The sequence below is a fragment of the Cinclus cinclus genome, chromosome 3 (assembly GCF_963662255.1).
Source record: "Cinclus cinclus chromosome 3, bCinCin1.1, whole genome shotgun sequence".
NCBI lineage: Eukaryota > Metazoa > Chordata > Aves > Passeriformes > Cinclidae > Cinclus > Cinclus cinclus.
Genome location: NC_085048.1, coordinates 68,005,185 through 68,023,916, shown reverse-complemented (window position 1 = coordinate 68,023,916; position 18,732 = coordinate 68,005,185). Strand labels below are relative to the sequence as shown.

Sequence of the window (18,732 nt, the reverse complement as noted above, 5' to 3'; positions counted from 1 at the left end):
ATCACTCCAGTGCTCTTTCTGACCTCCCTTTTTTGGCTTTAAAGTGATTGGAACTCTGGGCTTTGTGGTTTTCTGGTTAGTTACTAACCCTAGGTGTAAGCCTATCCCTATGCTAAACCTTTACCCTAGGTTGAGGTTCTAAAATCCTTCTTGGGTAGTGTTGGTGCCAGTGAATAAGATGTTTGGGGAGACATATTATGGCACTTGTGTTCTCCTCCTAACATTCTTTTTTTGCCTGTAGTGTCATTGGAGCTCTGGGCTTTCTGATTTTCTGGTTTTTGACTAACCCTAGGTGTAAGCCTAATGCTAGGCTTAACCCTAACCCTGGGTTGAGGTTCTAAAATCCCTTGTGGGTGGCGGTGCTTCCAAGAAAGAAAGTGCATCAGGAGAGGTGTTGTGGCCCCTCTGTGCTCCTCCTGGCATTCCTTTTTTGGCTTCAGAGTCATTGGAACTCTGGGCTTTGTGGTTTTCTGGTTAGTAACTAACTCTAGGTATAAGCCTAACCCTAGGTTGAATTGCTAATGACCAGTGTGTCTAGCGATGGTGCCAGGGAAAAAGCTGTTGTGGGAGACATATTCTGGCACTTCTGTTCTCCTCCTGGCCTCCCTTTTTTGGCTTCACAGTCATTGGAGGTCTGGGCTTTGATTTCTGGTAAGCAATTAACGCTTGCTCTGTGGCTAATCCATGGTCTAACCCTAACCCTAGCTTGAGGTTTTAAACATGTGTCTAGTGGTGGTGCCGGGCACAATGGTGTGTTGGGAGATACATTCTGGCCCTTCTGTTCTCCTCTTGGCATTTCTTTTGGTGCTGCACAGGCTTTGGACCTCTGAGCTTTCTCTGAGTCCTGTAATTTAAATGTAGGTCTTGAGGTTCTGTCTCAGGGACTGGAATGCAGTTGTCCAGGTGTGTTATGGACCTGTGTGATCGAGCCTTAACTGTTATTTGATTTAAATTGCTTTTTTTTTTTCCTACTGAAAATTTAGAAGAAAGTATTTGGGAACCGGTGGCAGAGTTATCTTTCCAAAAAATAGCATCCGAATTTGATTCAACTATTTTAGAGGTAGAGCTGTTATATCCCATTACTCCTGGATATGATGACAGTTTCCTCCCAGGTGCCAAGGCACTTTTTTCTGTATCCTTTTGCAACAAATTCTTTTCTTATTTGTAGTTCATGGTTTTGTTTCTCTTATTATCATATGGTTGGAAGAGTTTCTAAATATCTGTATCACTTCCTGGTGCAATAGTATCAGGGAATGGACCAGTTAGTGAGGGTTTTGTTTTTCCTAATGTAAAAAAAAAATTTTTTTCCTTTCACATTTTTTCTAAAAGTTTGAAACTCAGTATTTGACTTTACTTTCTTCTGTGTAAATTCACAATTCTGTTGTTCCTCTTTGTTGAATAATTATAAAAAAGTTTTTTTTAAAGAATAATTTTAATCTGCTAAGCAAACCAGAAATTAGTGGAACCAAGGTAGTGTTGAAGTGCTCTGTTACACTGATCATAATGCAGTTCCCATGGAGTCTTTATACAATGATTTGAAATGTTATTGTAGAGGTTGGTAGGACTTTCCAATAATGGAGGTTGTCAGGCTGCTCTGCCTTATGGAGTCCTGCTTCCAAGTGCTTGTAATCAAATGCTTTTGATGTTAAAAAATCACTTACTAGAATTAGTATTGCCTATTCCTGTTTTTTTTTCTTTTTATGCTTTTTAATGATCGGTCTGAGAATTTTTTTATTTCATCCAGAAGTGATCAGATATTATTGAACTCAAAGACAGGGGAAATAAAAAACCACACAAATAATAAAATTGATGTAATTTTGTTGTTTAATTCTTGGTAACTTATAAAAAGCCCCCACCCCAAAACCAAAACAAACATACCAAAAAATCCCAAACCAAGCAAAAAAAGAAAACAACAAGCCCAGAAGAAAATAAATAAAAATGCAGGAAGCCTCTCCCTGCTTCAATTTAGTAAAGAAACATTCTCCTAAAACAATGGAGCTTTATCATGATCAGGGAAGAGTGTTTAAGTTTTCTTTGAGTAGGTAAAAGTCTGATGACTTATTGTATTTTTCATAAGCTAGCACCTCCTGTGTGTTAATGAGCTGTTTAAACTCCCTCTGCAGTGTATAATTAAATACATACCAGCCCTGGTGGGAGCAGATATTCCTTGAAATGGATTGCTCAATGGAGGAATGAAGCCAGGCGCTGTATTGACAGCTGAGAACTCAGTGCTGTTTGTGCTGCTGGTGATCTCCTCTCATTTAAAATACGTGGAGGAAAAAGCTGTGACAAGGTAGAAGGAACAAAAGGCAGGTGATGTATCACTGACAGGAGTGGGACTGAATCAGGAAGGAGGGAAACTGAGTGGGACTTGATGAGTGGCTGAAAAGATTGTCAACTGAAGGCAGGTAGGGACTAACAAATTATCTGGGACAAGAAGCTGGTGACAAGGGAAGAATAGGCACCTGCTGGTTAAAGTTGTGTTCAAAATTTAGGACAGAAAACCTGCGTGGTTTTGGCAGGGAGAATTGAGAGAAGAATCCGTGGGTTAGATTGGAAATGAAGGATGGCAAGAGAGATCTGTAGAGGAGGGAGCTTTCTGGGGAGAACCGAACTGCTGGACGAAGATCCAGAAAGAGGCCAAGAAATGAAAAAAAGCATTGAGGGTTAGGAGTTGTGAGATTCTGGAAAAAAGTCTAATTCTGACTGATGTGGTAATGAAGAGTTTGAGCAAGAAAAAAGCTAAAAGACCCTGCTTAGGTTTTGTAGGTCTAAGGAGAACCTTTTGAAGCAGGAGGAGGTCCTAGTTCTAGGTGATCATGTGGGCTGTAACTTGGTTTGGCTAGATGAGAGACATGAAATCATAGATTCTGTGTTTGGGTTGGAAAGAGTCTGGAAGATCATCTCGTTCCAACCTCCCTGCCATGGGCAGGTTCACTATCCACTAGAGCAGATTGCTTAGGACCCCATTCAACCTGACCTTGAACACTTCCAGGGATGGGTCAGTCCCAGTCTCTCTGCACCAGTGCTTCACCACCCTCAGAGGGAAGAATTTCTAGTGAGACTTGGAAAGGAAAAGAGAGTGGTGGAGGCCTGGAGTAATTAGGCTAGATGATAACTATGACCAGCGATTATCCAGGAAACCCATTGTATAAAGGCAGAGCAGTCACATGTGGTATGCTGACAGCCAATTCCTGTCACGATTTTTAAAATCATATGAAAAGGAATGTATAGAAAATGAACCACATGAACCACAGGCAGAGAACTTTCATCATGGATTTTTTTACCTTTTTTTAACCTTTTATTTAATTTAGGAAAATTACATATAAATGAAAACACTCACAAAAAATAAATTTAAAACAATCACAGGCATTTGAAAATGCAAAAATTATGGTACTGGTATATTTTTATGAAATCTCCTAAGTATTCAGTCACACTGGCTTTTTATGGAATGCTATTTCAGTGATGATAAAAGTTCAGTGGATGTGTCAGGGCTGTGTAGCAGGGAAGCTGTGGTATTAAGCAACTTTGAAGATGAAATTTCAAAATGAGAATTGCATTTGGAGAATTGGTGCAATTATTTTCCTGGAGAATTAGATTCTGTACCAGACTCTGCTTGGAAGTTGCTGAGTAGATGATCTTGTTTACTAGGCTTGCTTTCAGGAGGTCACAACTCATCCCTTACTGGGAGTATTCCTCACTGGAGTTGTGCCTCTTGCATCTTCTACTTTTATTAGAGGTTGAAACCTCAGAGTTGCTCAGTCTTGATACCTGCAGCTGAGGTGCATGTAAGATGTGGCTTGAGCAATACACTACATAAAATGCAGTAACCTCAACCTGGGCATCTTAGATTAATGAAAATTTCGTAGTTTAATCTCTGTACCTCCCTTCCCCAATGGAAAATGGGCTATAATACTACTTCAGTGTTTTGAGAAAATTAAATCTTTAATATTTGTTGTATTTTGCAAAATAATGTAATTGGTGCAAGAGAAGCCTATGAGGAAATTAAAATTCTCTTTTCAAAGCTTTGAAGAATTGATTATATTTAATAAAGCATGAGGCTGCAGACTGAAGATTGAGGGGAAAACAAAGCACTGAGCAGCTGTTGACAAAGTGAGCTCCATTATCCTGTATATACAATGAGGCAGCACACATGCAAAATACAGTATCATGTCATTGAAGGCTATAGTGTGATGTGATCACTGGAAGCCATTCTTTTTCCATAGGGTACTTAGTTTGACATTTCCTAATTTTTGATGCTTGCTTCTGTAAAATTAATACTTTTTAAATGAAAGCTCTAGTGACTAATCATGCAAAATGGCTGTGGTTTGGAAGCCTAGTAGCTGATATGCTTCAGGCTTTTCATGATACAGTGAAGAAGGAAAGGTATTATGAAAGAGGGGGAATGCAAACTACCCCCTTCTATCCTCCACAGATCCCTTATGCCTTTCCTGCCAGGCATCTGCGATTACCCATGCTCAGCAATGGGCAGCAGAGTAGATGGTTTTCATTGTAATGGTAATGGTCTGAGTATCTGTGGGTTTTAGCTTCTACTCTCCCTTTACTGATGGTAAATTTATACTGAGTGTAGGAGTTGGAATCCCTTAGGACATTGCTATAATCTTCTGTCTTTATCAATGAAAAAATTCCCTTTACTTTTGGGTTTGCAGGCCAACTGTTTAAGCACTCTGGAGAAGTGTAAAGAAACCATGATTTTTTTAGGTATTTTTAGCAGTGTCGGTTTACCTATTTTTAGTCAAACTTTTTCAAGACATTCATAGGTGTTTCAATAAATATAAATGTATTGCCACTATGAAACATATAAGCACAAACCCCTAATTCTATAAAAATGTCATACAAATGCAGTTATTACTTTTAGTTCTGTCCAATAGCTCCCTTCTTTGTGAATGAATATTTGTATATGTTTTGACTGTTTCAATATAATTCTCTGTAAGAGAATAATTTTTAAATTACTCAGGTAATGAATTTTAATAGAAATGACATGTCATAAGTAGGAAGTTATCAAATGATTTTGTTTCTAGAGACTGTATTTAGTTTAACCTTTGAATGTTTACTGAAGTTTGCTAATTCATCGGGGTTTTGATTAAATTTTTTTTTAGAGAATTTTCAATTCTCTAATAAAAAAAATAAAAGGAGCATAGTTTTTTTTTTGGTTTGTTTGTTTTCTTTAGTTAGAGATACAAGTACATTCTTGTGTCTCTGTTGTGGGACTGGCGTCTGTTCATTACTTGGAACATCTCAGAGGTTCTTGGGTAAATTGAGGATAGCTGCCTAAATTGTTTTGTTTGAAACTGCTTTTCTTTCAGGATCAATGTAGTAATTTTAAGTCAGGGATCAAGGGCTGTCAGAGTCTTTGTGTACAGGAAAGGAAATAGCTTCCATCTATCTTTGCACCAGCTGGTACTAAGAAATCTGAAGGAGTGTTGTTGATGCTGTGGTTGTTCAGTACTTAAGCATTCTGTGAAGTGCAATGCTTTATATATAGTTTTCAAAATCTACCAGTAGTGTTTGGGGTTTTTTTTTTTAGCTATTCTTGCTATTTCAAATGCCTTGAGGTTGAAAGCAGAGTTATCAAATGGCAGATAAAAATAGATATTGCTAGGTAAACTGTCAATATTGGCACACCTTAGCCAAGAAGAAGCCTGAAGCAAATGCTTTCCTTTCTTTATATTATTGTCTTTACATGTATGAATGTTTTGAGGAAGAGAAACTTCCATGAAGACTGTAAAATTTAAAAGCTCTGGTTATTCAGAGCTCTTGTAGATGCAGCTATGCTGCCACAATCATTGCTAAAGGGTTCTTGTGGAAATTACCTTCTGATTCCCAAGCTCTTCAGTGAGCTTAGATGCACTGTGTTCTTTTTGAAGACCTAGGGACAGAGTTACGATTATGTTACTTTGCTGCATAGCAGTATAGAGTTCACAATACATCATTAAATTCAGTTGAGAAACCTGCAGTATTTTCAGAGATGAATCTTGGAGTTTATCCTTGAGATGACCCATATAATTCTTGTGTTAACCCATATTCATAAAATGCTAGGATTTAAATCTGAAAAGTGATAAAAACCCTATTACAGGTTAAATGCTGCTTTAGGAGATTATCAGTCTGTCAGTAGGGAAGACAAATCTAACTCTTTGCTTGAATCTGGACTGGTGCAGAAAATGGGTAATTTGGTTGGGACAACCTGCCTGTAGTGGGGAAGACCCATATGAAGATTAGAATAGACAGCAGGATTCCTGAACCCAACATGTTTCTGCTTTCCAAATGTTACTACATACCAAAAAGATGTGCTATGCTCATGGTCCTCATCGATGATGGCAACCTTCCACTTCTGCCACATGCACTGATATGCCAGGTAGCAAATATCTGTGTAGCATGTATGGAGACTGTTCAGCACCAGTGTGAGCATAATGTTCATGTCCTGGACATCGTGTTAAGATAGCTTTATTGTGCTGAAAGTATAAAACTAAGCAGGTAAACTCCAGTAAGTTACAGACAGAGCAGATTGCTTTAAAACAACATTGAGACTGTTAAAGTATAGCGCTAGAAATGTAGGCAATGCCAGGAAAATTACTGGCATCTCTGATCTTTTGGGATTGTTTCAATATATCTGACAAAACTGAGTTTTTGGATATCCCTTAACAGGGTATTTTCTCTGTATAGTCAAAGCTTCCTTTTACTGTTTTCTATGAATGGTTCCGGGGAGTGAACACCATAGTTCATGGAACTGTAAATGAAAGGACCCCTGCTGTCAATTGTAAATTTAAGGATGCTGCAAGAAATCTAGGGAAGTAAGGATTATAAGGGAATCAGAGAATATACCCTGCTTTGGTAGTCATATGTTGTATGACGTGGACTATATTTTTTGATGTTATAATTCCTTGGTGACTCACCTTGAGACATCTGGATTAGAGTCAGAGCTGCAACTGGAATCCAGTGAATGAATAAAAATTACAAGTACTCTAAAGAAAGATGTCAGTAATGTAGTTTTGTTCAGTGTCCAGTCTATTAAAATGTATCACTAATTCAGATGGTACTGCTGTGCATGAAAATAAGTTAATTGGCGTACAAAACACAGTTAGAAGTGCTCTATTGATGGCGGATCTAGATGACAGAGGAGTTCTCCTCCTCCTCTTTTGTCTATCCTTAATGATGTGCTTCCCTTGAAAAGCAATATTCCTGCTTTGTTTGAATTGCTTCTTGTCACTAACTGGATCTATGTAGTGATCTCAGAAGAACCCTAACAAAATTAAGGCCCACAGGGCAAAAATAGAACTGGAGCTGTGCTGCAGATTCTAATCTCCCATTATGGTCTGCCAATCACAAAGTTATGTAATCGCAATAAGTGAAGAATAAAAGGCAAAGAACTTGTTTGTTCATTCGTGTTTTCTGTGGCGTGCTGAGTGGCACTGGTACAGTGTAAACATGGCTTTTGTGAGAACTCCTGCTTTGTAGGTCATTAGCTGTTATGGGAGCCTTCCAAATGAGCTGATGTGCTCTTGTACTTCTGTGCAGCTAGTAGATGTGCAGTCAGGAAAACAGAACTCTGCACATGTCATGAAACGCTACCCTCTTCTGACTTCCACTGACATTTTTGTCTTTTGTGTCATTAATTAGTTTACCTGGAATTTGTTCATGTTCGTTCCAACATATGGAAACAGAGACCGATACTACTCTACTGACACAGTTACTTTCCAGTAGTATAAAATTCTGATAAAAGCATCTAAATCTTACTGCACTTGAAAAATTAGTACTTGGTAAGACAAACAACATGCTTCTAAACAGCTGCTTATTCACAGAATACCTGGTTCCTTAGGGTTATGTTGTTTGGTTGTTGGCAGTCTATCCATGGAAGTGGCTGATGGTGTGGGAGGGACAAAAGATTTTGTATGGATGCATTACAAGATGTTTTGAGATAAGAATTTTTGAGACAATGTCACTGAACTAAAAGGGACTCATACACCCATAATTGTGAGAAAACACAGCACCTGTTGCACTTATGGCAAAGATCTGCAACGTTGGCAGAAGGTAGGGAGTAGCACAGACAAAGAGCATCCATTGAATGCATAAGTAGGAAGGGAGCCTTTCATGGAGAGATTGTTTCAGTTTTGCTCAGCTCTTGAGAACTTCGTTCAAGAATGTATTTTGTGAACTGTCTTAAGTGACCTACTAAGTCAGTAGTTCTTTGACCTAGGGGGGAGTTCTAGGAAGCCAGTAAATAGCCTGCAAGAAATATTCAGGTGGTGAGTTACACTCGAAATGCAGATTAGGGTGATATCCCCATATTCAAACTTCATGGGAAATTCCCATTGTATGTAGAAGGAAGAACAAAAGTGTAAGAGCCCTACAGAATGCATACATTAGTTTTTCAGAGTGTTCACTAAGCCTAAGATGCCAAGCAGCTGACTCTGTTCTGTACTGTTCTGGTATGGTTTTTTGAGGCAAGTATGCTTTACTATTCTAGCTTTATTTCTAATGTCCCTTGAGGAGTACCCAGATCAAACTTTGTTTACTTATGCAGTCAATGGGAACAATTAATGTTTGAAAGAAACAAGAGAATTTTTGGTGCTATTATTGAAAACTCTAATGAGATTTTCAATTAACCTCAAATAAAAGCCTCTCTCTTTCCTGGTTCTAGCATCTCTCTTATGGCAATGGTAGCTTACATGTTGATGCAGCCTTCCAGCAGACACTCTGGAGTGTGGCACCAATCAGTTCAGGAAGTGAAGTTGCCCAAGGTAAGATTAACTCAACTTTAGTTATTGAAAGACTGATAGTAAATTAAATACTAAAAATAATCAAGTTGTTATGCCAAGTGTGAGGGTGGTTTTCTCATGTGCAAACACTGAATACAATAAATAAAGTTGTACAACTGTTCTGAAAACAAAGGAAAGGTTATACTGAAAGTAACAATGATAGTTTTCTATGTATTTTTGCTGAATACTGAACAGCTCATTCAAATCTCATTTTGCTAAAGATATGATAACATTTGTAATATATTTTTTGAAATGGCTTTTGGTCCTAGTTTAAAATATTCTCAAATTATTCTGATGTATGCAGTCATGGTTACATGTTTCTGAGACTGAGTAAAAAATGGGCAAGAGGCTTGGAAGCAGGATGAAATCCTAAGACTGAAGATAGGGAATGGTTTTATGGGTAACATATGGTTGGAAAGAAAAACAAGAAGAGGGTAAAGACAGAAAGAGAACAGCTTTCAAGAGCTATTTATTTTATTAAGGAATTAGGAAGGAGTTTTAATGTAATTTCTAACACTGAAAGAACAAGGATCCCTGAATTTGTGCCATACTCATTCCACAGAGAAGAACAGCATTTTTCTGAAAAGTCTGTCACAGTGTAAAGCCTAATGATTCCTACTTTCCTGCAGACTGACTGTTTTGAGTGGGTGTTGTAATAGAATCTACACAAGGTTAAAGCTGCAGGTTCTTTCATTTTGTGTGATTTTTTTTTTATTATTATTTTTTATAAAATTATTTTTTAAAGGAGCAATACACTGAAATTTCACATAATTTTTTTTTTATCTGGCATATTTTAAAACTCAGTCATGGAACGTTCTTGCAGCTTTTCTAATTCAGATTTTAGGGAGAGCATTACCAACATCTCTTTGTTATAGAGTCATTGGGTTTTTACATATGAAAATCACTTTGCACATACAGATTCTCTGACATGATTTATAGTGCAAACTATTATTAAGAAATGCTAGTGTATTGCTTGGCAGTGTCCTAACTGAATTTTCCTTTTACTCCTTCCATTAATTCCATTCTTCTTGTTCTCCCACTGCTGGCAGCATTGGTGTGTCATTCTTGATGGCAATCCCAGCATGGTTTATGTGCTGAGACCCAGATTTGTGCTATGCCACATCTCTGCCTGGTGAACCTCACTACTGAGACCTACCTGTCTCTTTGAGAAACAGAAATCCACAATGTGTACTCATACTCCCAGGAAATAATGTGCAAATGATGTAATACAGTTTTTGCAGCTGTGCATTTATCTGTGTATGTGCCTGCTCTTTGTTGATATACTTCTCCATTTTCACTTTCCTCATATACAGACGTTATCTTTGTTAAGTTAAACATGTTTTCTAGAGAAGTTCAGCTGGCTAGTGTCAGAAAGGATTAGAGCAAAGGCTTTATTCTTGAAAAAGCAGCAACTGTTCCTGTAATCAAGGTAATCCTGTGGTGAAGAGAGAGTGAATCTCACACTAAGTGTGTAAGGCCTTATCTCTATGTCCTCAGTAAAACAGTAGCAAAGCCAGAGAAAATTACCCCAAAAAGGAAGAAGGAAATAAACCTAGTTTTACTGGTATCTGTAAAATGCTTTGTCATATTAAGTAAAATATGAATGTATAGGAATGGCTGCACTACAATACCCTCTCAATAAAAAATTCTCATTAAAAATAGATTAAACTATTCAGTTAAATGAAATTATTTTGAAGTGAAAATAATTGATAATTAGTCTTTGAGATGAGCTCTGATACTGGAGGTAGTTCAAAGAAAATAATTTCTTTTTGTATGCTTGTCTCTAAAATTGGCCTATGCAGAAATCAATGTATTGTTTAAGTCAAAACAGAGCTTCAGAGTAAAATCAAGCAATTCTGCTGATTCTATACAATGAAGTAGATGGGGGTCACTTTAAAAACAAAACCTAAATTATAGAAATATATTGACACAGGTCCATGTATAAAAGTAATGTATATAACAACAGTCACCTGGGCATACCCTACTGTATCAAAATCAAGAATTTAAAAAAATCAGTGCTAAAATTTGCCCTGTAAATTCCAATTTTATACTGTCTCAAAGGTTTAAAAAATATATCCGGAAATACTATCTGATATATTCAGGGAAAAGATTTCATGTAGTTTCAAAATAAATTTGTGAAAGGTGTGCAGTGTGACTGAAGGGTCTTCAACACCATTTCCCTGTACAGATCTGTCCTACTTCACAGCATTACTTATTAGTATAGACATTGCTCCAGAATATAGTTCTATGTATACATTTTTTAAAAACTTGTTGCTATAACACTAAAGCCAAGCATTTATGTTACAGCATCCCACTTAAATGCAAAATTTGATATTAACTTTTATTTAGCAAGAAGGGAAGGTGAGTTTAGGAAACAAAGAAGTGTTTACATTTAGCTTGTCAGACTGAAAAAAATACCGGTGAATTTTGCTTAAAATCTACTAAGATTTAGTATTCTTCAGTTATTGATTATAATACAGTAGTTGTAGGGTAACATAAAATTATATATTGTTTTAATGTCACAACTCCAATGCAAAAAGACTGATGAAAAAAGATCTATTTTGTTAACATCTTTACTGATTTGAACTATGGCCTTATTTTCAGCTTCTGGCTGCAAATAAGTCCTGCACCTTCAAATATTGTGATGCTGTGTGTATGGTCTGTGCCTTAGTTTGTGAACAGACACACACATACCTGCAGTCTGTAAAGCCAAGTGTTTGGCTGTGAACCTGCACGTGAAGTAGAGGTATTTGCAGTATGGGAGTTTCCCTTTGGAGTCCAAATAAATCATGATTATTGGTTTTGAATTTTCTGTCAAGTAGGGCTTAGAATGGATCTTCCCAGAAGTTTTTCTCACAGAGAACTGCCAAATACTCCAAAAAGTGCTTTAAAAAGAATGAATGAACTAAAATTCATTTTTGTATGTTAACTGGAAAAAGTCAAACAGAAAAAAACCCTAAAATCAACCTGATAGTATCTGTTACAGTTTGAACCATAGTTTTGCATGTTGCTGTGTTTAGAGAGATGAACTCGATTTTCTCCCTTTATTCAAGGATATCTGATAGGAGGGGATGTTCTGAGGTTATTACATGGTCACATGGATGAATGTTTGACAGTCCCTTCGGGTGAACATGGAGAAGAACAAAGAAGGTAGGTTTTCATTTTGTAATGGACTAATAGTAATGAATGTTGCTGAAGTAAGTGTCGGTCATAGTACAGATGTTTGAAAGGTGTTGTGATGAAATGTATTACTCACAAGAATGAATATTGTTGAGATAAACTTTGGATGTGGGCCTTTTGTATCTCCTTTTCCATATTGTTTAAGTCTATTTCACTTACAGATGTAAAAGGAATAGTAATTTTTTGATAATTTATTGTAATTTTTCCTGATTTAAAAGCATTGTGAATTAAATGTGTTGGGTTTTTCATCACTGTTTTTTCGGTAATTGCAAAAAATTCCTCAGGACAGGGCATGTAAGAATACTGCCCAGTCTTTCAAGGCAACCAATCTGGGATTAATCTCAGGTCTATCTACCTGTTATGGCAGTTTATAGTTTAATTTATGGTTATTTCCTTGACTCAAGGAATCCTGTAATGGAAGTAGTGAATGACAACCTGGTATGTGTCTCTGTTTACTAAAAAATTGAAATAGTGAGAAGACTGACACAGTGAGTGGTATGTCTCAGTGGAGTGATTGCAGCAGTCCTCTTTATTTGCTGTAATAACATATGCCCTAAACTTCTTTTCAGTAGGGCAGTGTGGTATAATTTATTTCTACCTTCAGGCTAAATGTTGCTAAATATTACTAAATAGTATTTTAGAAAAGCTTGTTTGATGCAACATATTGAGTAGCTTCATTTCCATGACAAAGGAAGTGCTGTTCATTAACTCACTCATCTAAATGAGTTTTCTTGGTTTGAAAATAGAAATGTGGTTTTTATTTTATTTATTCTCATTTTTAAAGATGGGTGTTTTAAAGGACGAGACTCTGGAAGCTCTCATAGCAGAATTCTATGAATTTCAAAATGTTAATGAGAAAAACCTCAGAGTTTTCTCGTACAGCTGGTGACCAACACTTCCTGGATATTTCTGATTTCAGACAAGGGAATAGTTTTTGAATGCAGAAGACAGTTCATAATGCTGATACTTAAAATGTGGTCAGTTCAGGTTTTAATTTTAGTTAGCATGTGAGAGTCATTACAGCTTGATCACAGCTATTATTATCCTCAGCCTGGAAGTGAGGGAAATTTAAGGTGATAAATAGGATCCTATTGTGTTTGCTCTTACTTCAGTCTAAATCCTGCAAAATTCCTTTAAAAAATGTAGTTGCAGTGTAACTTCAGATTTATGGGGTGATCAAACACTTGAGTAATGAACTTCACTGCTTAAGAACACACTAAAAGTCTGTCTCTTTTCAACAAGTCGAGCATTATATGTAAAGTATAACCATGAAGTTTAAAGTTGCAAATTAGGAAAAGAAATTATTTGCTCTTGTGAATTCACGTGATGAATCTTTCTGTCCTATAACATAGGAAGAATATAGTTAAAAAACATGCCTATAAATAAATTGGAAAAGTGTTTCTTTCTGAGGTGTCCACAGTGTTCTGTATTTCATTATGCCTTTCCCTTACCTGTCTAAAACCTCAAAAGGAGCAGAGCTAGTAGCCAACAAATAGGACATATGTCTTTGCCTTTGTTTTTTCTCATAGCAATACTGAGAATTGCTTCTAAGTACTTCATAAAAACAGGTTTGATGTTCCAAAATGTACTGCTGTTCAGGAACTTTCTTTGGTAATCAAGCAAAACAAAAATTAATTTGTTTGTATTCCATAGTCTCACTTCTGAAGTTTTTCTATTTTTCTGAGCTATTTTAAAGTGTTTTTTGTTAATAAACCCAGAATATAATCTATGATTACTTTTAATTATAAGGAGTTAGTTATAATCACTCTGTGACCCATGTTTTCTCCTCTTGAATTATTGGTAAGTTAGTTATTGCTTCAAACATCTAACTTCTATCTCTAATTAATCTTCTTTCCAGTTGCCTATTCAAAATACTTGGTGGCTCCTTTCAGTTTTCAGTATGTATGCATACGTAATTTTGATGGTTGTGATTTAACATCTGGCCAAATTATGTTTAAACATATGGGTAATTTTGGCAGGTAGGAAATCTTAAGAAAAATTACCTTGTCTTTCATTTCAGTTTCAGTTCTGTAACTTTTGTGCATGAGGCATACTAAGGTATGATATGTTTGAAGTAGAATAATTCCATATTATCCTGTCATTACCTCCTGAAGTTGTCTGGTGATAGATTATTGTGATTTTCTTTGGTTTGCTTTGTTCCAGCATACACCTGAAGATCAGGTCTGCTCTGCAAAATGACAGCACAAAGGAGCACTGAGGAGTACCTTCCCTGTTATGACTCACTAATTCCTCTATCTCATTTTTATTTTTCTACAGAGGCCTCCTATTTATGCCTTTTCAAATAAACAAAAAAATCAGACAATCCTAAAATAACAGTTTTATTCTATAATGTCACCTGGTATCTATTTCAGGGAATAAATAAATAGTTTAGACGTCAAGTATCCTCCTAGGCAGCTCCCAAAAATAACTGTAGTTTTACTCTATTCTTAGAAAATTGATGCAGTTGCATGAATTTTGAGCATAGAAGTGTTTCAAAGAGTACCAGGAGTTCAAAATAAAGCACACATTTTCAAGATGTTTATACTCTTGTACATATGAGAGTTTCTAGTCTCACTTATCACAATGGAGACCTGTGAAACAGATACTAAATTCACGATTACAGTACCTAGCAAAGCTTCCTCTGAGTCAAATCTACTCTGAAAGAGGCCTAGTACAGTGGCAGAAAGAGTGATACAAAGAGCTTACAAAATTATTTTCTTCATCTCAATCTCAAACTGTCTTTACTTTCCTTTGACATCTTTTCCAGTTGAAATGTAGACTTTTTTTTAACCTGTTATTTGGTAATTATAGTATTGAGTCTTCACTTTTGAATTTGTTATCAAAAGAATGAATACATTTATTCTAATTATGATGAGAGTTGGTATTTAGAGCAGTATACATTAAAGTGCTTCTGTGAAGTTGCTTTCCATTGGTTCACTCTCTGAAAAAAATATTAAAAATATTCATAATAAGTTTATTAAAATTAAATCAGCCAGAAGTTCCTCCCCTTCTTTCTTTTTGCAGTTCATTTAAGTGGAATTGTTTTACATTATTGACATTGTGGTATTGCGTGTGTTATTTTTAATTACCTGTAGAAATGTCAGCTGGTTAATAATAGAGGCAAGACTGTAGAGTTTTGGATTGCTTTCAAGTGTTGTTTCTAGTGTTGGGGGGATATGTTTTGTAGTATGGTTGGCTTTGTTTGTGTGTTTGCTTGTTTGTTATTCTGTGTATTGTGTGGGGTTTTTATTATTTGTTTTGTTTTGTTTTTTGTTTTGGGGTTATTTTTTTGTAGAAGTCCCCAAAAAAGCTAATGGCAGGCAGCATTGAAGTATGTAATCAAAATTTCATGGTGGGCTTTTATTTTTTTGATTGGGTTGTGGGGCTTGCTCTTGATAATACCACCATATTCTTCTAGAATTTAAATACTTCACAGAAGTAGGGCTCTGACAGTCATAGTTCCCAGTCTAGAAAAGAACCATGAGTGTTCCCATTGTAACTAATTTGCATTTTGATTTGCAGTATGTGTTTAAAAGTGATGACTGCAGTGCAGTCTGGACCCTGCAGAAATATTTCATTATTGAAAGCAATTACCTGTGACAGAGAGAAAAGTGCTCCTGGCTTTTCAAAGTATCATTTGGGCTGGAGCAGACTCCAGTTTCTCAAACCATCCATTCAAAATAGGTCTTCATGAGGGAATGGATAAATGAAGCCTAATTTCAGGAGCAGTTTTACCATTCCTGCCTTTGAGACTTTCTTTGGGTGAAACATATTCTGTTAAGGCTTTTGTAATTACACTGAACACTTAGTGTTAGTCTCAGGGATGGACAGGCTCTCAAAGTGACGGTGAAAATCAGTATGACTTAGTCAATCCCAGCTCCTTTTTTATTTTCCATGCCATTCTCTGACACCTTTTCTCATGGAATTACAAAATAATGAGGTCTGTTGTACATCAGAACATTTGGCCTGTGTTGAGCATGATCTATGACTGAAATGTGAACTCAAAAGTTTTCAGTCAGCGTAAGTCAACAACCATTTCCCTGCACCCCAAACAATGCTTGAGCCTTGAATAATGATTGGTGTGCTTTTAAACATATGTAGAGCTCTTTAGTGACTAATATTTCAAACTGAAACAGCCTTATCTGTCATTGAGAGGAGTGGAAAAATTTCTTTCGCTTGAACTTTGACATCTTATTTGGATTTATTAGTTTGTGTGATCCAGGTACACTGTTGCTCTTTATGTTGCCCTGATTCTTTCCAATCAACTGAGATTTGTTCAATTATTTTCTTGCTGTGGAACTTAGGATTTGCAGGTTCTTCAACCAGGACTGCTTCAGCAGTACCAAACACTGTCATTTAAAGTAATTTATGTTAACCTCATTTAATTCCCATTTTTAGTCAGTGAATTTCAGTGACATGATTGCTCTCTCTGCTGAACAATACTTTAATAAGAATATAAATTCAATAATGGATCTCCAGGGGAGTTGACATGTGGTAGTCTGTTTTAAACTTGTGTAATTAATTCATTATTGTAATTCAACATGATAGAGCCAGCTGTGGGGCTGACTTTTTGATGTGTACTTTCTCTTTGCCTCTGCATCCCCTCTTGGAAAACTGGAGAGGGCTGAGAGTGAGCCGGGGAGAGCAGGACCTGGTCCCGCCGGGGCCGTGCCGCTGTCCGTGGTGCTGCACACACAACCCGGAGTCGGAGACAAAATGCGGCGTCCAGTCCCAGCTCTTGTTTGGATTAAGGCAAATTAAATAGATTGACATGGTCAGGAAAAGGATGGTGTTTTAAATTTAACTTAGTCATAGGTCAGACCAAAAAAATGACTTGATTATGCTAACTAATTAACTAGATGAAGGTTTATAATAAAGGTTAACTGAAAAGTCTCTATGGTTCTGAATTGCTTATAGATATTTTATTTTGAAACAAAGGTGGTTAATATACTTAATCTACAAATGTAGAATATATGGATAAAATGCATTAAAAAACCCAGAAAAATTGGCACAAATTAATATGATGGGTATGGCTCTGAAGATACAAGGTATCCCAAGCTTTGAGGAAGACTAACACTCATAGCTTCTTGTCCTCTCTTTTTCCTGCTGTTCTTTGTATTTTCCTTATACACTTGAATTAACTACAATTTAATAATTAGGTTTTGTAATCTGGAGATTTTCTCTACCATTTGGCAAGTAATGTGCATCTTCTTTGCACCTTGCAACTCTTTTTTTTTCACACTGTCAATGTAAATCTGTAGTAAATCTTAGGTATGGAATGTTTTTGCATTTCTTCCTGTCATTAAAAGCAATGTTTCATTTGACCTAGCAGTAACAGAACCTGATATGACTTACTAGTGTCAACTTCCAGAAGGATTCAGATGTTATGAATCTTCCTTTCTTTTCAGCACTGAATTGTCATCAGAAGTATATAAAAAGAAATGAGGTGCATCCCATCGAATAGTGATATATAGAGCAAGTATTAAGGAAGTTGGTTTGAGCAATCTCAGAGCAGTTTAATAAATTTATTTTTATGAAAAGAGCTAAAAATGAACTTTCAATTCCTTAGCACAAAACTTTTGAGATGGTCTGGGTTATGAACTTATTCATGTGCTCTAGGTTGATGTTCAGCATGCATGCTGCTGGCAAAGGCAAAGTGACTTGCCCTTCATTGAAGAAATCTTTTATTCAAAATATTATTCTATTAATCTTTATCGATTTCTATAACAAAGACAGTATCTAGTTAAAAACACAGGAGCTTACACCCTATTCTAATGCTTTGTACTAACTTATTTTTTTGTAGAATGTGTCTTCTTTCCTGTTTCAAAGTCTCACAGCTTCAACCTTTATTCCAGTTTTCAGGTTTCTCATTGTGCTTCCTTTCAGGGATCCTTGATCCCTAACCTTCCAGTCACCAGCTCCCTTTCAGTCCCTCTCCAGACTGCTGTAACTTATTTTGCTGAGACTCAGCTTCTGCCTCTTTGATGTTCGTCTTTAAAGTTTTATTACTGTCTTTTAGCCTTTACTCCCTCTGTTGCTGCCATACCTGGTCATCCATATGGAACTAACAGACATCCCTAAAATCCTTATTTCCTCTAGTAAACAAGTCATATGGTTTTATTTAGGATTTCTTCTATCTCTTTCCCATTTTCTCATCTTACATGACCATTCTAAAACAGATAGTTCCCCTTTAAATGAACAGAGAAAGAAAATAATGGATAGACAGTCATGTAAAAGTAAAGTACTTCATCCATGAGAAGCCATTCTTTTAAGATGAGAGGGGTTTTTTTAGATCTTTAATGTTAAACTGGCCCAACAGCTATGTGCAATCCAGAACTAGCTTCAGAAGAATAATTAAGCTGAGAAACTGGTGACAGCTTTGGGGTTTCCATTGTGAGAAAGAGCTTCATCTCTGAAAAGAAGAAAGGTACCAACTTAAGAATGAAACATTATTATGAACTTAAGCCTTTGCTTCAACCTGATTTTTTTCATGTAGTTAATGACTTGCAAACTGATGAATAAAATTTAATTTTGCAGTATGCAAGTGCAAGGATTCCAAATGCATTTTTGTGAGTGAGGTTCATACTGAAATAAGCCAGGATGTAATCAGAATGCTTCAACTTTGAAAAAAAACTGACAACCCTCACCCAAGATGCCCAAAAAAACAACCCACACCCTCCCAGTCCAAACCAACCAACCAGGGTGACATCTGGTCTGTTATTCTTGAGATGTTGCTGCATAAATCCAGTGTCAGACTGTTAGCTGCAGAAGAAGA

The 18,732-nt window shown here is 36.4% G+C and overlaps 1 protein-coding gene across 1 annotated transcript in view; it reads left to right on the top strand.

Moving 5' to 3' along the window:
* RYR2 (ryanodine receptor 2) overlaps positions 1-18,732 on the top strand; it is a 286,628-nt gene that overhangs the window by 66,554 nt on the left and 201,342 nt on the right. The window contains exons 10-11 of the mRNA XM_062489006.1: positions 8,660-8,759; positions 11,831-11,927. Coding sequence (XP_062344990.1) covers positions 8,660-8,759; positions 11,831-11,927 — 197 coding nt within the window. The remainder of the gene's footprint in view (positions 1-8,659; positions 8,760-11,830; positions 11,928-18,732) is intronic.